This window comes from Phycodurus eques, chromosome 21, assembly GCF_024500275.1.
Source record: "Phycodurus eques isolate BA_2022a chromosome 21, UOR_Pequ_1.1, whole genome shotgun sequence".
NCBI classification, from domain to species: domain Eukaryota; kingdom Metazoa; phylum Chordata; class Actinopteri; order Syngnathiformes; family Syngnathidae; genus Phycodurus; species Phycodurus eques.
The window spans coordinates 4,366,539-4,385,787 of record NC_084545.1 but is presented as its reverse complement, the minus strand read 5'-3'; the positions used below and the strand labels follow the sequence as shown (position 1 = coordinate 4,385,787).

Genomic DNA, 19,249 nt, shown 5'->3' with positions numbered 1-19,249 from the left:
ACTCTTGTACTCCGCAGTCACCTCCCATTTTTTCCCCCACTTGTGATAAAATGTCTCCTTACCGAGAAGTAAATACAGGAGACCCTCTGTCTCCTCCATTGTTTGTCTCGCTGCAGTTGATGCATTCACGGCGACGTTTTTGCAGTTTTACAGACTAAACGTCGTTTTAGTAGAGACAACCAGACAGGTGAGACGCGTCTGTCAGCAGCCCTCAATGTTCTCCCTGTTGCTGTTTATTCGCTCGCTTTGCAGACATCCGTGACTTATTGAGTCCTCTGGGCCCAGACGTTGATTCAAACCCCGCTTCGGGGGAACTATTATTTTTCACGAGCGCGTGCCAGCCCTCAAAACAATTTCTCCGAGCCAAGAACGCGGCGGTGGCGGCTGCGTAGCGAGGAGAGTCTGGTCTCTGTGCGAGAGGCCGGTCCCGGAGAGAGGAGCTGGCACAGCGCTATCAAGACGTTTTGTTTTCCCTGGGCAAACACAGGCGCTATTGACGCCTGTCAAGCGTGGCGGACGAGCGTGGCACCTGTTACCAGGCCGCCACAGACGTGCTCTTACAGGCTCGCATGCAAACGCTTGTACAAAAGGATCTTTCACAATATGCACATGTATTTTATAACCTTAGCTCGAGCTCTATGATATAACGATATAGATCGTAGATATGGATTGGGGGGGGGCACATTTTTTTTCTTGCCATTTGCTGTAAGGTTCAGTTTACTGTATTACCACAGTCACTCACCTGTTGGTTTTCCCGGCAGCACGCCCAGCTACAACTACGCCCCCAACATGGACAAGCATTGGATCATGCAGTACACGGGCCCCATGAAGCCCATCCACATGGAGTTCACCAATTTCCTCCACCGCAAGAGGCTGCAGACGCTCATGTCGGTGGATGACTCCGTGCAAAAGGTGTGTTCCTTCCTATTGTTGTCGTGTGAACCATTTCCAGGTGTCCTTCAAACGGGAACTCCTCTCGGGAATTTGACTGAGATTGATTTTGTGTCGTATTGCGTGGGTTGAGTGTGGTGGCAAATGAGGGCCCAAAAAATGATACTCAAATGGTGTGCACACATACGCGCAATAGCGTCAAATTTGACCATTTTCGCAACGGCCCGATTATCGGATCGCTGTGAAAGATTATTTTGAGCAATTACCCTAAGGTGTTGGGTATGTTATGAGTGACTTTTTTTCCAGTCGGGGCGACAATTGTCAATGTAAAACCTGTTCAACGTTTAAAAGCGGGGTATGCACATTGCAACAATCGAGACAAATTTGACCGTTTTCCTTTCCTTGCCATCAAAGTCAGCAAAGGCCTGATTACCGAATGTCTCTGAAAGAGTATCCTGAGCGATTATCCTGTGGTGTCGGGTATGTTTTGAGTGATTTCAGGGTCGACAATCGTAAATCTTAAGCCTGTAGTACACACATAACGACAGTCGGGCTAAATTTGAGCATTTACCCTACCTTGCAATCGGCCCGATCATTGGATGTTTCGAAAGATTACCCTGAATTATCTTTCCTGATTTGCTCAGAAGACGGCCCCGACTGTCGATTGTTGTACCTAATGAAGTGCCCGTTGGGCGTCAACTGCATCTCACATCGTGCGCCACACCAAATATCCTCACTATCTCCCGTTGTCGTCCAGGTTTACGACATGCTGGAAGAGACGGGCGAGCTGGACAACACATACATCATCTACACCGCCGACCACGGCTACCATATCGGTCAGTTCGGGCTGGTCAAAGGCAAGTCCATGCCGTACGATTTTGACATTCGCGTGCCGTTCTTCCTGAGAGGGCCCAACGTGGAGTCCGGTGCAGTGTAAGAGCGCCTCTAGAAAAATCTATATGATTGTTCTAATATGCATCAATTCATATGATTTCTGTTGTACTTCAGAAATCCTCATCTAGTGCTCAATATCGACCTCGCGCCTACCATCCTCCACATTGCTGGGTTAGACACGCCTTCGGACATGGACGGAAAGTCCATCCTGAAGCTACTGGAGCAGGAAAGGACCGGCAATAGGTTTGTTTGGACAGACATAACTGTTGCACACATAAACCTAACAGGTATGTTTGTTATAAAAACTTTGCAGTGGAACCACGGTTTTCGTATGGCCAGTTTTTATGTGATTCGTTTTTTGCCAGTTTTTTTTGGCAAACTTTTGTGCTGGATTTCATACATTCGCTCAGTTTTCATACAAAAAAAATAAATAAATCAGGACTCGGCTAATTGTTTTCTGGAATCGGAGCACGTTTATCCAAACCATTTAATATGTTGTGTCTAAATGGTTCAACAGACGACGTTGCAAGCTTTTATTAACAACTCAAGGCACCATAGCTGTCTGCTCTGCAACACTAGGGCTACATCAATAACACATCCTGTCAAAAGTCAAACCTTCAAAATTAAAGCACGCAGTATAATAACATTGTTTCAGCACACTTTCTTGGGCAACATGGTGGCTTATTTAATAGTTGCACTCAATAAACAAACCCAAAATAGTTTGAGTGGCTGGCTTCTGAAAGAATGTTACGCCAATGTTGCCACAACTTGTCTGAGTGTTGCCGAGCAGACCGGGAGTCTTGTTAATTGCCTTGAGTTGTTCATAAAAGCTTGCTTTGTGGAACAAGCCTTTCATTTTAGTCTTTTGAACTTTGTTTTACACAATATGACAGATAGTTCCGGGTGCCAGCCATTTGATAAAGAAGGCAGAAACATGATAGAATTCAAGATAGAACTCCCCTCTTTGCTGTATACGCCATCAAGAGTCTTCAATGAAGGTGAAAGTCATTGAACAAAATGAATACAAATTCAACTAAACCGTTCTATTCCTCTCGCCCCCAAAGCACAATTTTTTCAAATGTGTTTTGCAATGACAAACACTGCACTCAACAGCATTGTACAGTATAAAAACACACAGTAAAAATGTGCAAAACTCCACACAGGAAGGCCTGAGCCGAGATTCGAACCCTGAACTTCAGACCTGTGGTTCAGAACACAGTGCTGCCTTGACATAATATTTTGTCACAAATGGTCGTTATCGCCGTGGCTGCTTTGTGTCAGCCGTTTGGATGCTCGGCGAGAGACGTGCTTGAGGTCGCTCTGCTGCAATTTCCTGCACAATTTATTGTTTCTCGGCGGCAGAAACCACAGCAATTAAAGGTCGAATGGAAAATCGCTGCCCTGCGCAGTTTACTTTGTGGCATTAGGAAAAATAAACAGAAATAAGAGTGAAATGCTGCCTCTTTAGCGCAAGGGTTCTCCAACTTTTTGGGTTCAGGTGTGCCTTACAGGGGGGAAATTTTTATAAGGATCCCCACATAATCATAACACCAATTAATCATAACTGACGTGTACCCTTCAATTCTGTAAAATGAAAAAGTCATCTGTTTTCAAGCAAAAAAAAACCTTGTAATGTTAAGAGTAAGTAATAAAAAAAAAACTCTACTACAACAAAGATGTATTTTGTCAAGTGAAAAGTGGTAATCTTACGGGAATAAAGTCATATTTTTCAAAGATAAAGTCGATAAGATAAAGAAAATCAAAGTTTAACGAGGGAAGAAAATCAAGACTATATTCATGAAAAAAGACACCTTTTGTTGTGGAATAAATTTGACTTTGTTCCTGTAATAATACGCCTTTTTTCCCAAAAAAAAATAAAAATAAATAAAATGTGGTGATGTCAGATTAATGTAATGTATCACAATCATATTAGAGCTTTTTGGCCCAAGTTTAAGCTTGGGAGGAGTAATTAGTTGTTATGTTTACTGGTGCGCCGGTCCTGATATGAAGTTACACACATTTTTATTTATTTTTTTTTAAATGATATCACATAAACATTTACTGTCATTTTTTTGGGGGCGGAATCCCTGCTTTAGTCACCATTTTGTGTGCAGAAAAATATTGCGATTGCAAAGGAACTTGCTGAGTTTTTATGCTTGTAAGCGGCATGCCTTTCATTCTGTGCGTGATAGGGAGAACCATATGACTTACTTATGCACTTCTTTGTTTTCCCAGATTTAAACCCAACCGGAAACCCAAAGTCTGGAGGGACACATTCCTTGTCGAGCGAGGGTAAACTGGAGCTTTTTCTTCCTTTTCTGCCCTCCAACCTCTTCACCGCATCCATATCATCACACGCGGTATTATGTCTAAGCACTTTTGTGAAGCCCAAATGTGTTTTTCCAGGTGATGTGGTATCTGACAGACGGCTTCCTGAGTCAGTTTCGGAAGTCCGTGATGGTCAAGATTATTTATGAAAAGCTAGAAGTATCTGTCAAACTTGGAATATTCACTCAAAATTGGAGCGGCCAGAGTTCCTATGATTCTGTTAATATGAGGGCACCGTTGAAAGCAAGCGGTGACAATAGCCCACCGTTGGAAATTTTGGGAAAATCCTAGCTGGAACGTACATTATGAAAATGTGGCCAATTCTCTTGTCGGAGGTTTTTTTTTTTTTTTTTTTTTGAAGGACCCCTGGAAATGTCCAAACTCCCCCAAACATGGCTATGTTTTGCAGTCTAGCATCGCCCATCTGTCGAGGACAATGCCTTCTGATTGGGATTCATAGTGACTTTAGAAACGACATGAATAAAATACATCATTTTTGGGCAGAATGGCTAGTTTTGCGGCTTGTTGAGGGTCCCGCAAAGGGGAATCATCCGTCGGAAGACTAATAGTAAACAGCAAATCCGAGCGGGCCTTTCCACCACCCTTGATAAGAAACCACTACCTAAATCATGCAGTTCATCATTATCCTCATTCTCACCAAACGTTTTGGACTTTCCTCGCAAACCACTTTGGACAACGCAAGCTCACAGACAACGATAAACAGCGCAAGATTTGATGGAAAAAGACGGCACTAGCAGGCATCTTCATTCTCCTGATATCTTAGCCGTCCTTTTTCCAAATTGCCTGGCTTGGCTCTCGCTTTGTTTTTTTCCCACTCATTTTACCAGCAAAACATCTGCGCACGCACACACACACGCTTGCGTGGCAGCAACTCACGCCGTTCCTTGTACCAATGCGCGCATGCCTTTTCAAACCGAGCTGTTTATAAAACCGAGATTAGCCGCCCACAGATTGTAATCAACTGATTGCTAATACTCCCGATCTCGACCCAGAATCAGAATCAGAGTCAGAATCGTCATGCGTATAAAGCACACCTGTTCTCGAAATCGATTTTCATTTTCACAAGTCCCGCCACCTCCTGCTCGACAAGGCGCATCTGCCGGCCTGCCTTAAACTTGCCCGGTGAACATCTAAAAGACTCAGACGAGGCTTTGGAAAAAGTCAGCCTCTTAGTACGTTACTATTCATGGGTTATGCCCAGAGAATAGACTCATCTTCATAATTTAGTTATCAGTGGATGGACAGCTCTTTTATTATGGGGTGGCAACCCATGGCATCATGCCCCAAAGCGCGCCAGACGGACATCGCAAAGGACAGCGTTGCCCGGGTCTTAAAGGGGCGAGTTGTTCAGTTGCTCATTTGTTGCCGTCACTCTGTCTGTGGCTTGTGTGTGAGGCCCAGGCTGGCAAAGGGAGTAGAGTGAGCGGGTGTAAGAAGAGGGGGGGTTTGTTTGGTTGGCATGGGCCCGAGCGCAGCCTCAGCCAGGTCTTGTGGTGACGGCGGCGGTGGGGTCGATGCCAAGCTGAGGTCAAGCCTGAGTGGAGAAGCAGAGAAAAAAAAAAAAAAATATATATATATATATATATATATATATATATATTTTTTTTTTTTTTTTTTTTTTTTTTTTTTTTAGAAAGAAAAATGTTGAATTGGCTCAACCTCGATGGCGTTCGGGTCACTGATGATGATGTTTCCGCCGGTTACAGGAAGATCCTGAGGAAGAAGGACGACTCTGCGAGCACCCAGCACACCAACAGCCTGCCCAAGTACATGAAGGTGAAGGAGACGTGCCAGCAAGCCGAGTTCCAGACGCCCTGTGAGCAGCCGGGACAGGTAGTTGTCCTCTTTCTTTACGTCTGTACGTCTATTCGTCAACTGGAATCCAATCATTTATTCCACCGTCGCATATATTCGTCAAGTATGTTATTCAACGGCTTGACGTGGAAGAGCGTCTTGTCCGTGAAATTCAAGTTTCACAGCTTTTGTGCAGAAAATAAAGATTAGGCAGTAAATCTCGGGTTGCGGCGTCGGCTACGAGGGGGTAAACAGTGTTGTGGTTGTGGCACATTGCGCCAGTTTTAAGAATCCTGGCTTTGTTGCGGCTTTACCGCAACGTTACTGTGCGAGGTCAATGCGGTCGTTTTCTTCCCCACCCTTCCCCTCCTCCTCTTCCTCTCCCCGTCCGTCTGCTCTCATGAACCTCCGGCATGAAGGTGAGGTGGAAGCATAAAGCAAAACAGATTGTTTTCATCCTCGGCTCGACCCCCGAGCACGGGTCTTCCGAGAGAAACCCGATCGGCCTTCGCGGTCCTGCCTTTGCGCGGTCATTCCCACACTTGTAGCCTTTTTTTTCCCCCCTTAAAATTCCTCCACTGAATTGACTTCATCACGCCTGTAGAGAAAGACAGAGGATGTGCGAGAGAGGGCGTCGGTGTGTAATTATACGCTGACGCACTTTGGCGCGGACCCGACCCGACCCGCGAGCGCGATCGGCATGCGAAAACAAAATAAGCGCAGACGCCCCTGACGGATCCGATTCATTTTGTGCGGTCAGGATGTTTTACGCGTGCCAAGAGATGAGCTCATTTCTCTTCACAAATTTATCTAGAAGTGGCACTGCGTGGAGGAGATCACGGGCAAGTGGAGGATACAGAAGTGCAAGGGCGGCTCCAAGGAGGGCCCCCGGAAGAGGGCCCGCAGCCTGAGGCCCCGCAGCAGCTACGACAACCAGGAGAGGGGCTGCGACTGCACCGACGCCCTCTACAAGGCCTCCAGGATGGAGCGGCGCTCACACCGGCAGACCTCACCCGGCCTGCGTGAGTACAAATAAGAAATTATCCACGATACAAAAGTCGCACAGGTTAAAGTAAGACTTCCGGAAATCCCCCAAAAGTTTCACATCTTAAAATAAGACTACGGTTAAAAAACAAAGGTTTCGTAGATTAAAATAAAATCATAAATACCAGCAAAATCGCGCAGGTTAGAATAAATCTACAGTAATTCCTCGAAAAATGGTATACCTGTAGATTCAAATAAGACTATAGTAAATCGCCTAATCATTTCACAGGTTAAAATAAAACGACTAAAAAAACCTCCCCAAATTTGCTCAAATTATTATACAACTACCATAATTCCACAAATGTTGCTCAAATTAAAACAAAACTACAGTAAATATCCTAAAAGGTGCACAGAATTCAAAAAAGACTACCTTAAATTCTCCCCAAATTGTGCATGTTTGAATAAATCTACAGTAAACCCACCCAAAATTGTATGAATCAAAGTAAGCCTACCGGAAATCCCCCCCACCCCAAATTGTGCACATTAAAGGTTTTGCTAGTTAAAATAAGACTACTGTTAAAAAAACAAAGGTTTCACAGATTAAATTAAGACTACCATAACCCCCCCCCCCCCAAAAAAAAAAAATTGCATAGTTTAAAATAAGACTACAGTAAATCCCCCAAACATGCGCAGTTAAAAATAAAAAACAAAACTACAGTATCATAAATCCCCCTTAAAGGTGTTCAGGTAAAAAAATAAAACTACCATAAATCCCTTACAAGTTGCGCAGGACAAAATAAGACAAGCATACGGCACAACAACAGAACTCTGTTGATGTTTTCGTAGGTTATCGTCCGCGTTTCGTGCACACGCGGCCCACCAGGTCTCTCTCGGTGGAATTCGAGGGGCAGATTTACGACGTAGACCTGCACGCCGACGACCAGAGCGCCGTCCGCCGCCGCGCCATCGCCAAGCGCCATCACGCGCCCGTGCAAGACGCGGACTTCGATTCTGACTCGGACGACGGCTCCGAGGAGATGCTGGCGGACGACACCAACGCGGTGGGGTACCCCAAGTCCCTGAAGGTCACCCACAAGTGTTACATCCTGATGAACGACTCGGTCCACTGTGAGAGGGAAATCTATCAGTCGTCCACGGCCTGGAAGGACCACAAGAGCTACGTGGACCAAGAGGTGCGTTTACACCACACAAACGGTACATACAGACATTTCACAAAATGGCTGTTAAACAAACGAACAAAAAAACTTCCGTTTTGTCGCAGATCGAAGCACTTCAAGACAAAATCAAAAATCTGCGGGAGGTCCGAGGCCATCTGAAGAGGACGCGGCCAGACGATTGTGACTGTGGAAAGAAAAGGTAACCAAAAAAATTATACCCCTGAAGTAAGACGACATTTGTCTATACCGAAGTGTGTGTTTCTTCCAACAGTTTTTACAGCAAAGGGGACAGAAGCAAGGCCGCGAGGCTGAAGAACAGGAACGATCAACTGCATCCGTTTAAGTGAGTTTTTGGTTCATGACAGGGTCTCCACACAGCCTTAAAAAATGTGAATTTCCAAAATGAAGGCATTCAAAATTACACCTAACACTTAAATATGCCATCCAAAGGGTTTGAAATGTGTGGATCATGTAGATCCAAAATTGTCCAAAATCTCTCAAAACTTGTTATATGATATTGAGCCCGCATAGCCCACTCCTTGTGGTTTATCGTAGTGGCCTTGAAGTCTTAAATTTGGCCTGAGTAAATCTGAAATGTTTAAAAATATAATGATTTTATATTGAGCCCTTATTTGCGACTCCTCATGGTTCACATTTCCTTAAAAAGTCGCCCATTACTCTTAGTTGGTCATTCTGGACACCCTACTGTCACCAAATGCAGCCACAATGGTTCAGCCACTTTTTTTTATTAGCTGTAAAATAGATGACTTTGTAACCAGAAACATTTATTGAGACGCATTTGTGTCAACTACAGACAAAAGAAATAACAATACATGAAAGAAGGCAAACTTAATCAAATCAGGAAAAATAACAATAATGTGTCATGTTGACAATACATTTACAGACAAACCTGTCATCCAGACAGTTGTTTTGTTTTTTTTAGTATTATAAGAAGTCAAAATGACAAAGCAGATTAAATGGCTGTTTTGGTTATGGTTTGGTTTTTGTTTTTGCATCTGGAACTGATCAGGTTGCATGCAAAGACGGGATGATTCACCAAAATGAGCAGTTCAGTCAAACCTTCCAATGGACATTGGAAAAGGATTACGGCAACACAAAGCAGCTGTTGTGTAGCAGAGGAGAATGGATGACGGCCAGAGCAGCGCAGCAACACACGTAGATAGACAATACCACAATACTCCCAAACATCTCTTCTTTATCCTCTCCGAAAAAAATGACTAATTTTATCGCAGCTTATGGAGTCACTGTGAGTAGTGGTGACTTTTCTTTTGTCTGTATGACTGAATTATACTACCCCCAGTGGCCAAAGCAGCCACACCAGAAGGAGCGGCACTGTATTGAATTGAACCATTAAATCATGATGCACAAACAATTATTTACATGGTATTGTACATTGTATATAGAGTGCTATATTCCTTATTGAAACACATTCACTGCCATTGACGGCTTTAGAAGTCAAATATCCATGTTAACTGGGAAAGCTGGCAGTGAATTAGTTAAAAACACATTGGTTTCTTTTCTTGTTTTTTGGGGGGGAGGCTGGAACTAGCACCGAGAAAAAAGTATTAATTCTTCGTTACTTCCTTCCAACGGCAACGGCGTAAGTGTTCCCATCACGGTGAAGGTGACAATGTCATTTTCGTTTTTGTTACTCAGGGAGGCGGCGCACGAACTGGACAGCAAGGCACAAATGTACAACGAAATCCGCCGTCGCAAAAAGGAGCGCAAGGAGAAGAAGCGTATGAGGAAGGGCGATGACTGCAGCCTGCCGGGCCTCACCTGCTTCACGCACAACAACGACCACTGGCAGACCGCCCCCTTCTGGACACGTATGTGTATCACGTGTATTTACATTTACGCCTAAATATTTCCAGATACGCAGCCGCAACATAAACGTGTCACACGGTTACTATAATGTTAATGTGCGCAATAGAAATGAACACGACGACTACAAATGATCCTGTCCAAAAAAAAGTCACAGTGCACTGGTGCATGAAGTCATGCAAAGAATCCATCTCTCCTCTAACCTCATCATAATGGCCTTCTTGCACATTAAAAATAGACAAAGCAGCTAAAAATAATTCAGAGTAATTAATGATAACTGTCACCGTGCACAAAAGAAATAAATAAAACTACTCGAAATACACACAGGGACATGTAGACGTGTCATACATACGGTCGCTGTAATGAGTTAGCTCTAACCGTCACCGTGCACAATAGAAATCAACAGAATGACTAGAACTAATCCAGTCAAAAAATGTCCATTGCACATGGGCACATGCAAGTAGGCAATCGACGTGATATAATTAATGTGATGGCTCCTCAAGACAGTTAGTTATTCATGATACTGCCAACTTGCACAATAGAAATAAACAAAGCCAGTATGTAGAAAAAAAAACTTTTTTGTGAGTGCAATGTACGTTATTGATATTTCCTCTGGCCAGGCAGGCAGTTACTCACCCATCCACCAGCTTTGCACAATAGAAATTGCATAATTATGTGAAATGAACAGAATGACTCGACTTTAAAAAGAAAACAAATCCACGCCACACATGCTTGAACGCAATGTTCAGACATATCATCGATTACGTCTCTGACCAGTTATTCACAATAACAGCCAGCATGCCCAAGAGAAATCATGTAAAAATGTTTGTTCACAATAATGGCCACCTTACCCAATAGAAATCATGAGTTCTTGATTCGCAATAAGAGGCCAGCTTGCCCAATAGACATTACGTGAAAGTGTGTTGATTCACAATAACAGGCCTGCTTACCCAATAGAAATCGTGTACAAAATGTGCTTATTCGCAATAATGGCCACCTTACTCAATATAAATAATGTCTTTCGAAAGTGTGTTGATTTGCAATAACAGCAAGTTTGCCTAATAGAAATCATGTAAAAATGTGTGGGTCCCTATGCAGTGGGCGGCTTCTGCGCATGCACCAGCTCCAACAACAACACCTACTGGTGCCTGAGGACCATCAACGAGACGCACAACACACTCTTCTGCGAGTTCTCCACCGGCTTCCTGGAGTACTTTGACCTCAACAGCGATCCCTACCAGGTGAGCAACCAATCAGTCGATCACGTATTTAACATAATTCTCCATATGCTCTAATAAAGGGGTTCTTGAACTTTTCAGGGAAATACATACAAATACATTTCCAGGGTTTTTAAAAAGTAATAAGTTTAAATGTGTTTAAAGCACATCTCTCAATATTGTGGATATTTCTGTTACAATGCATTTCCAATGTGTTGAAAAAGTGTGTTTTATGGTCTCGCTATGTTATGGATTTTCACCAATCACGTGCGGGTCCTGCAATGAAAAATGATACTACATAATTGATTGCATTCATTGCGGACTCTCAAGCTGCAGCTCGTCGACCCCCGCCCGGGGAGCCGAGGCCCCCAGTTTGAGAAATATGAAATAATGTGTGCGTTCTTTTCAGCTGACCAACGCCGTGTACGAGGTGGATCGCGACGTATTGAACTCGCTTCACGGCCAGCTGATGGAGATGAGGAGCTGCCAGGGTTACAAGCAGTGCAACCCCAGACCCAAAGGCTCAGACGCGGGTACGCGAGCATTCACACACACGGTTGCTATGACCACATAAAGAGAATTGGTTTAAAAATAAGGGCGATGCACATACCGGCATGCCGCATGATTGGATTGGGAATGATGACCAATGCCAACGTTCTGGGTGGAGGTCACATAGATGCTTGTGTGTTCTGATGTTTGACTTCACACACACACACACACACACACACATTACGTTCTTCCTCCTCCGTCTAATGTGTGTGCCTGACTCTTTCTACTTGTTAAATCACTGAAATGGTGTCATACATAAGTGCGTTAATGCCCCTCTGTGTCTTATTTCCACCCAAAGTTCCAGGAACTTTTACTTTTCAGTACTTGCAGTGTGTGTGTGTGTGTGTGTGTGTGTGTGTGTGTGTGTGTGTGTGTGTGTGTGTGTGTATATATATATATATATATATATATATATATATATATATATATATATATAGAGAAAACTTAAAATAGATATTATATATTTTTATTGTTTGTTTATATGGTCTTGTTGCGTCCTGGAGTTTAACCTACTGTCTCTCAAAATGTTTGTTTACTGTATTTGGTCTCCATAAACCACGGATTTTACCAGTGGTTCAGCTGTATAGTGGATTTTATATTAAAAATATATTTTTGAATTATGCTGTGTTGCGGATTTTTTTGATATAAATATAATTTAACTAGGCGGCACGGTGGTCGACTGGTTAGAGCGTCTGCCTCACAGTTCTGAGGACCCGGGTTCAATCCCCCGCCCCGCCTGTGTGGAGTTTGCATGTTCTCCCCGTGCCTGCGTGAGTTTTCTCCGGGCACTCCGGTTTCCTCCCACATCCCAAAAACATGCATGGTAGGTTAATTGACGACTCTAAATTGCTCGTAGGTGTGAATGTGAGTGCAGATGGTTGTTTGTTTGTATGAGCCCTGCGATTGGCTGGCGACCAGTTCAGGGTGTACCCCGCCTCCTGCCCGATGACAGCTGGGATAGGCTCCAGCACGCCCGCGACCCTAGTGAGGAGAAGCGGCTCAGAAAATGGATGGATGGATAATTTAACTATTTTGTTTATATGGTCTTGCTATATTGCATTTTTTTTTTTGTTGTTGTTGAAAAAAAAAAGTTTTAATCATTTGAAATTTTTTTTTTAAATAGAATTTTTCATGAGGCAAAGCACCATAGACGGGCTAGCAAAACTAGCATTGATGTCATAGTTCTAATAACCCTTCAAGCAACGGCTATGTGAAGACAAACGCCGGTGCAAAACATGTAGACATGTAACAATACTCACATGCACATATTCTTCATCCTCTGCAAAGAACGACTAATATTACTGCAGCTCACTGAGGAGCTGAGAGGGTCTCCATGTTTCGCTGTATGCCTGTATTATACTGCCCCCTGGTGGCCAAGGCGCACACACCAGAAACAACAGCAGAGCTTTCCCTGCCTTCCTTTTCCCTCCGAGCGTTTATGTCCGCATGAGCATCTCTTCTTCCTCTTCATCTTGTTCTGTGTGAATGAATCTTTTGGGTTTTTTTTTCTTTTTCATTTCAATTGCGAATGCGTCGGCGTCTCCTTTGACTCCAACGATTAACAATGGATTGCTTTTATGTTCCTGATCAGGAGGTAAAGATGGAGGCAGCTATGAGCCACACAGGTATCCAAACATTTTCCTCTCTTCTGTGGCTTATTTTGATTTTTGATTTTTTTTTTTGGTTCTCCTTGCCTCTTCACTCGTTATGTTAACACCTGCATGGGCTTCTCATTCGCACTAATCCATCCATGACGTTTACCAGTCTGCATGGGGAACGTGCTAACATTTGATTTGATTCCACTGGAATCTTTACTCCCCACTGGCGCAGCTCGGTTTGTTTGTTCCGTTGGATTGTTGTCGCCGTCGTCGTTTTATTTTCAGAGCGACGGCATTCCCGACCTCTTTCAGGGAACGCATGATCAGAGTTGATGTCAGCCATTTTAGTGCACGTCCATGACATGACATGACATGCATGACATCACATCGTCATCCTCCACACCTCCAGGGGATAGTTTGACATATGGATGGCTACAAATATGTAAAACCCCATATTTGAATGAAGTCTGTTTGATGGAACGTCAGGTGTAGGACAGTGACATCATTTTTTGGATTCCAGCTTACCAAACCTCAACTCTTTCATAGGACCCAGGCATGTGCACACATTGACCCCAAGTGGTGCTCAAGCGCCCTTTGTGCTGCAGCCCTTCTTTTTTTCTTCTTTCATCAAAGAAAACCACCCTCTCTGCGTTGAGATATTTGAGCTTCATTCATTTGAGTCCTTGGGAGAATTGTACACACGCTACCATCTTTATTTATTTGTGCGTTCATCAGAGGCACTTTAAATGTGATTGCCTAATTCTAATCAATTTTCTCTTGGTTGCTTGATTGTTTGCGTGTCATTGAAGCATTTGAGGTTAAACAGCTAGAAATAAACGAGCACTAGACTCCCTAGTCTCCACTTGGCTGCCGTTCTGCGTTCTTCCTGCTTGCACTCTCCTGGTTGCAGTTGGTTGCTCATTGGTCGAGTGACATTGTCGCATTTGAGGATATGTGGCTAGAAATGATCCAAATAAATACATTGTAATGTTAGCTTACCCCAGTTGCTGCAAGTAATGTACTCCGCAGTCTCCGCTTGGCTCCGTTTTCTCCTGGTCATTTCAACCTTTGAGGATACGCGGCGATGAAATTGGAAAAATCAATAAACTTTGTAATGTTAGTTTATCCTGGGTAATGCTGCATTGTACTCCACAGTCTCCACTTGGCTGCAATTCTCCGTTTTTGTTTGCCGCCTGCAGTCTCCTCTGGGATAAAATCCTTACTGAAAGCCTCGTTTTCCGCCATCGTCGTGTGTTCGAAATTTTCCTTTCGGAGCGCGGAATGCAGGAAAACTGAAAGAAAAGAAAATGTCAAACTATTCCTTTGTCATCATCATCATCATTATGACATCATATCATCCATGATAAGGAGCTCAATTTGACGTGTGTTTGTGGTACCTGCTTACCAGGCGACAGCAGCACCGAAAGCGCTCAAAGAGGAGACCGATCCTTTCCTTTCTGTGAGTCGACCAGTCCAGTCCCACAACGACACAAAACTAAAGACATTGTTTTGAATACTTTAATTTTTTTCAGGAATCTTTCATTTGACTTTGTTTTTTTGCTTTCTATTTTGCCTTCTGCTGTTTCATTTGCTGACTTGTATTTCTTTTGCTTCTTTTTACTTTGGTTTTAATTCCAGGTTGCGGTCCGCGCCTCTTTTCACTTTTCGTACGTAGCTCTTTTTTTTTTGTTTTTTTGCGGTGGATTGTCGCCCGAACCTTGCTGCGGCGGCATGCGTTTGCACTGCTTAACCGAATGCATGACGCCGGAGCTTAATCAAAACCGCATCAAAAAAAGCCCGGTTCCATCCGATGGCTCCTTAACTGTGCCTTGGTTTGTCCCGCAGCGCACTCTGGGACGGACGACAGGGTTAAACTGCCCAACCTGACCGACGAGGACGTCAACTGGCAGCGACTGGAGGATCTGTACAGCATCAACGAAAGCCTTTACGACCGGAGGCCCGACTACAGCCCGGGACCGGACGACTGGGCCAACTTCCGCAAGGACGTGGACCGCCTCTTTGCACCGGCGCCCCTTTTCGACCAATCCGGCCCGACCCCGATGTTGGACGAGCTGGGCTCTGGGGGGGGAGGCTTCGAAGCGGGCAGCGGAGATGCGGCTAGAAATGTCTGGCCCGGGGGCGTCCTCACCCGGGCCTTCGTGCACAGCGGCGTACCCGGCGCTACGCCAACACAGACATCGGCGTCCTCGCTACAGAAGAAACCAGATCCCATTGTCAACGAACTTCCCGAGAGGCAGACGGTCCGAGCCCAGGGCGTCTTCCTCTGGGGCGTCCTTCCCGTGGGCAGCTTACCCAGCTCCAGCCTAATGCCAACACCCTTATCCGTGCCCTCGCTGCAAAAGAAACCAGATCACGTCGTCGAGGAGCTTTCGACGAGGCAAACGAATCGACCCCAAGAGCCACGGGGGCGACTCCGGGGCGTCTTTCCGGGGGCCGTCCTTCCAAGTGCCGTTGGCCGAACGCCGACACCCTCATCCGAACCTTCACTGCAGAAAAAAACATATCCCGTTGTCGACGACCTTCCCGAGAGGCAGACAGTCCCGCCCCGAAGCGTCTTTCCCCGGGGCGTCTTGCCCGGGCCCGGCCTGACGCCAACACCCTCGTCCAGACCCACACTGAGCAAGAGACCGGATTCCGTTGCCAAAGACCATCACGAGAGGCAGACAGACTGGCCCCAGGGTGGCATCCCCGTGGGCGTCTCGCCCAGCTACGTCCCCTCGTCCGCTCCTATCCTCAAGAAAAACCCGCATTTCGTTGTCGACGACCTCCCCAAGAGGCAAAGAGAGGTTCCGGGGCAGAACGCCGGGCCCCGGGCGCGTCAGCTGGAGGAGCTGGACGGGGACACGTTCAGCGGCGAAGGCCCGACCGAGCTGGACACGCGACACGACGCCCTCCTGCGCGCTCGCAATTCCCCGGAGCCCCACCCGAGCCACGTAGAGTGCGCCGCCCCTCGCCCCGGCCCCAGTGATAATATCGACGAGGGGGACATTTTCCGGGACCAAGGCTTCCTCCCTCTGAGGCCCAACGTGAGGCCCGGCTCCACCGGGCGCCCCCCCCGCCGGCCCGTCCCGCCGCCCCTCACGTTGGTCTACGAGGGCAGCGGCTCTCTGCCTCGAACGAGCGATCCACAACTCTGACAAGACACGTGACTGACACCTCAGTCATTCAGACTTTGAAAGTTATTTTTTTACATTATTATTAATATTATTATATTAGTAGCTGACAGTGTTATGGTTTTATATATATATATATATATATATATATAAATATATATATATAAAAGCCTTAATGCAGCTAAATGTTGGGATTGGTATGGAATAATTCCATTTTTTTAAGGAGTGTGATTGTGCTCCACAGAGGTTAGCAGAAAAAAACAACACTAACCGAATGCACTTTGGAGCTTTTTTCTTTTCTTTTAATTTTTTTTAATTTCCCCCTTTTGAAATATTTGTTGAATGCTTCGGTACGAGAGATTGTTTTTTTTTTGTTGTTGGTTTTGTTTTCCACTGGTTCAGCTCACAAAATGTTGAATTATTTTACTTTTTAAACACATTTAAACACTTGAAAATGTGTGTGCGCGCGCACGGGCGCTTGTGTGTTTGTAGGTTTGGAAGGTTGACCATTGCGGGAGTTGTAAATAACAGAATCGATACAGTCGCCACAACCCTTGATTGGATTATCGGACCGCTAAACTTTATTGACAATTATGAAGTTGTCGTCACAACACAGTTCTTATTACATTGTTCCAGTGATGAAATATAAGCTAAATTCAATCAATAATTTTTTTTGCACATCAGTTTGTCGTGAATTGTAAGGCATATGTTGCTCCTATAATGTTGACCGTGTGTGTGTGTGTGTGTGTGTGTGTGTGTGTGCGTGTGTGAGTGGATGCTGGTTGCTGGAAAGCCATGACAATAAAAACCTCTCAACCATCCCAGTCAATGTTGCCCGGTTTCTTCAAGCATCCCCTTGTGTGAAAATTAGCGGTTAGCCACTTGCTACTCCAGTTTGTAAAAGCGGAGAAGAAGAAGAAGAAGACTTCCCAGACTTCCCTCTCCCCAGCCACTTCATCCTGCTCTTACAGGGGGATCCCGAGGCGTTCCCAGGCCAGCCGAAGGACGTAGTCTCTCCGGCGTGTCCTAGGTCGTCCCCGCGGACTCCTCCCGGTGGGACGTGCCCGCAACACCTCACCAGGGAGGCGTCCGGGAGGCATCCGAATCAGATGCCCCAGCCAACTCATCTGGCTCCTCTCGACGTGAAGGAGCAGCGGCTCTACTCTGAGATCCTCCCGGATGACCGAGCTTCTCACCCTCTCTCTAAGGGAGAGCCCGGACACCCTGCGGAGGAAACTCATTTCGGCCGCTTGTATCCTGGATCTTTTTCTTTCGGTCACGACCCACAGCTCGTGACCATAGGTGAGGGGAGGAACGTAGATCGACCGGTAAATCGAGAGCTTCGCTTTCGGCTTAGCTCCTCCTTCACCACAACGGACCGATACAAAGTCCGCATCGCTGCAGAGGTCGCACCGATCCGCCTGTCGATCTCCCGTTCCATTCTTCCCTCACTCGTGAACAAGACCCCAAGATACTTGAACTCCTCCACTTGGGGCAGGGTCTCACCTCCGACCCGGAGAGGGCACGCCACCCTTTTCCGACTGAGGACCACGGTCTCAGATTTGGAGGTGCTGATTCTCATCTCAGCCGCTTCACACTCGGCTGCGAACTGCTCCTGTGAGAGTTGGAGCTCACGGCTTGATGAAGCCAACAGAACCACATCATCTGCAAAAAGCAGAGATGCAATACTGAGGCCACCAAACCGGACTCCCTCGACGCCTCGGCTGCGCCTAGAAATTCTGTCCATAAAAGTTATGAACAGAATCGGTGACAAAGGGCAGCCTTGGCCGAGTCCAACCCTCACCGGAAACGAGTCCGACTTACTGCCGGATATGCGGACCAAACTCTGACGCCGATCGTACAGGGACCGAACAGCCCGTATCAGGGGGTTCGGTACCCCATACTCCCGAAGCACCCCCCACAGGACTCCCAGAGGGACACGGTTGAACGCCTTCTCCAAGTCCACAAAACACATGTAGACTGGTTGGGCGAACTCCCATGCATCCTCGAGGACCCTGCCAAGGGTGTCGAGCTGGTCCACCGTTCCACGGCCAGGACGAAAACCACACTGCTCCTTCGACTTCCCGACGGACCCTCCTCTCCAGCACCCCTGAATAGACCTTACCAGGGAGGGTGTTGGCTTCATCAAGCCGTGACCTCCAACTCTCACAGGAGCAGTTCGCAGCTGAGTGTGAAGCGGCTGGGATGAGAATCAGCACCTCCAAATCTGGGACCGTGGTCCTCAATCGGAAAAGGGTGGCGTGCCCTCTCCGGGTCGGGGGTGAGATCCTGGCCCAAGTGGAGGAGTTCAAGTATCTTGGGGTCTTGTTCACGAGTGAGGGAAGAATGGAACGGGAGATCGACAGGCGGATCGGTGCGACCTCTGCAGCGATGCGGACTTTGTATCGGTCCGTTGTGGTGAAGGAGGAGCTAAGCCGAAAGCGAAGCTCTCGATTTACCGGTCGATCTACGTTCCTACCCTCACCTATCGTCACAAGCTGTGGGTCGTGACCGAAAGAAAAAGATCCAGGATACAAGCGGCCGAAATGGGTTTCCTCCGCAGGGTGTCCAGGTTCTCCCTTAGAGGGTGAGAAGCTCGGTCATCCGGGAGGAGCTCACAGTAGAGCCGCTGCTCCTCCACGTCGAGAGGAGCCAGATGAGTTGGCTGGGGCATCTGATTCGGATGCCTCCCGGACGCCTCCCCGGTGAGGTGTTCCGGGCACGTCCCACCGGGAGGAGACCCCGGGGACGACCCGGGACACGCCGGAGAGACTACGTCCTTCGGCTGGCCTGGGAACGCCTCGGGTTCCCCCCGG

At 46.3% G+C, this 19,249-nt stretch overlaps 1 protein-coding gene across 5 annotated transcripts in view; it reads left to right on the top strand.

The window, feature by feature from the left end:
- Positions 1-17,356, top strand: part of sulf1 (sulfatase 1) — a 67,565-nt gene extending 50,209 nt beyond the window's left edge. For 4 of the 5 annotated variants that reach the window (XM_061666889.1, XM_061666888.1, XM_061666890.1 and 1 more), the window contains 13 exons: positions 762-912; positions 1,649-1,824; positions 1,900-2,028; positions 4,021-4,077; positions 5,841-5,967; positions 6,743-6,950; positions 7,759-8,105; positions 8,195-8,289; positions 8,362-8,433; positions 9,768-9,940; positions 11,034-11,176; positions 11,562-11,685; positions 15,145-17,356. In XM_061666889.1, the coding sequence (XP_061522873.1) occupies positions 762-912; positions 1,649-1,824; positions 1,900-2,028; positions 4,021-4,077; positions 5,841-5,967; positions 6,743-6,950; positions 7,759-8,105; positions 8,195-8,289; positions 8,362-8,433; positions 9,768-9,940; positions 11,034-11,176; positions 11,562-11,685; positions 15,145-16,457 (3,115 nt within the window). In that variant the 3' untranslated portion in view covers positions 16,458-17,356. Of the gene's footprint in view, positions 1-761; positions 913-1,648; positions 1,825-1,899; positions 2,029-4,020; positions 4,078-5,840; positions 5,968-6,742; positions 6,951-7,758; positions 8,106-8,194; positions 8,290-8,361; positions 8,434-9,767; positions 9,941-11,033; positions 11,177-11,561; positions 11,686-13,292; positions 13,327-15,144 lie in introns of all 5 variants that reach the window. The other variant, XM_061666892.1, reaches the window with a different exon arrangement.
- The last annotated feature ends 1,893 nt before the right edge of the window (positions 17,357-19,249 follow it).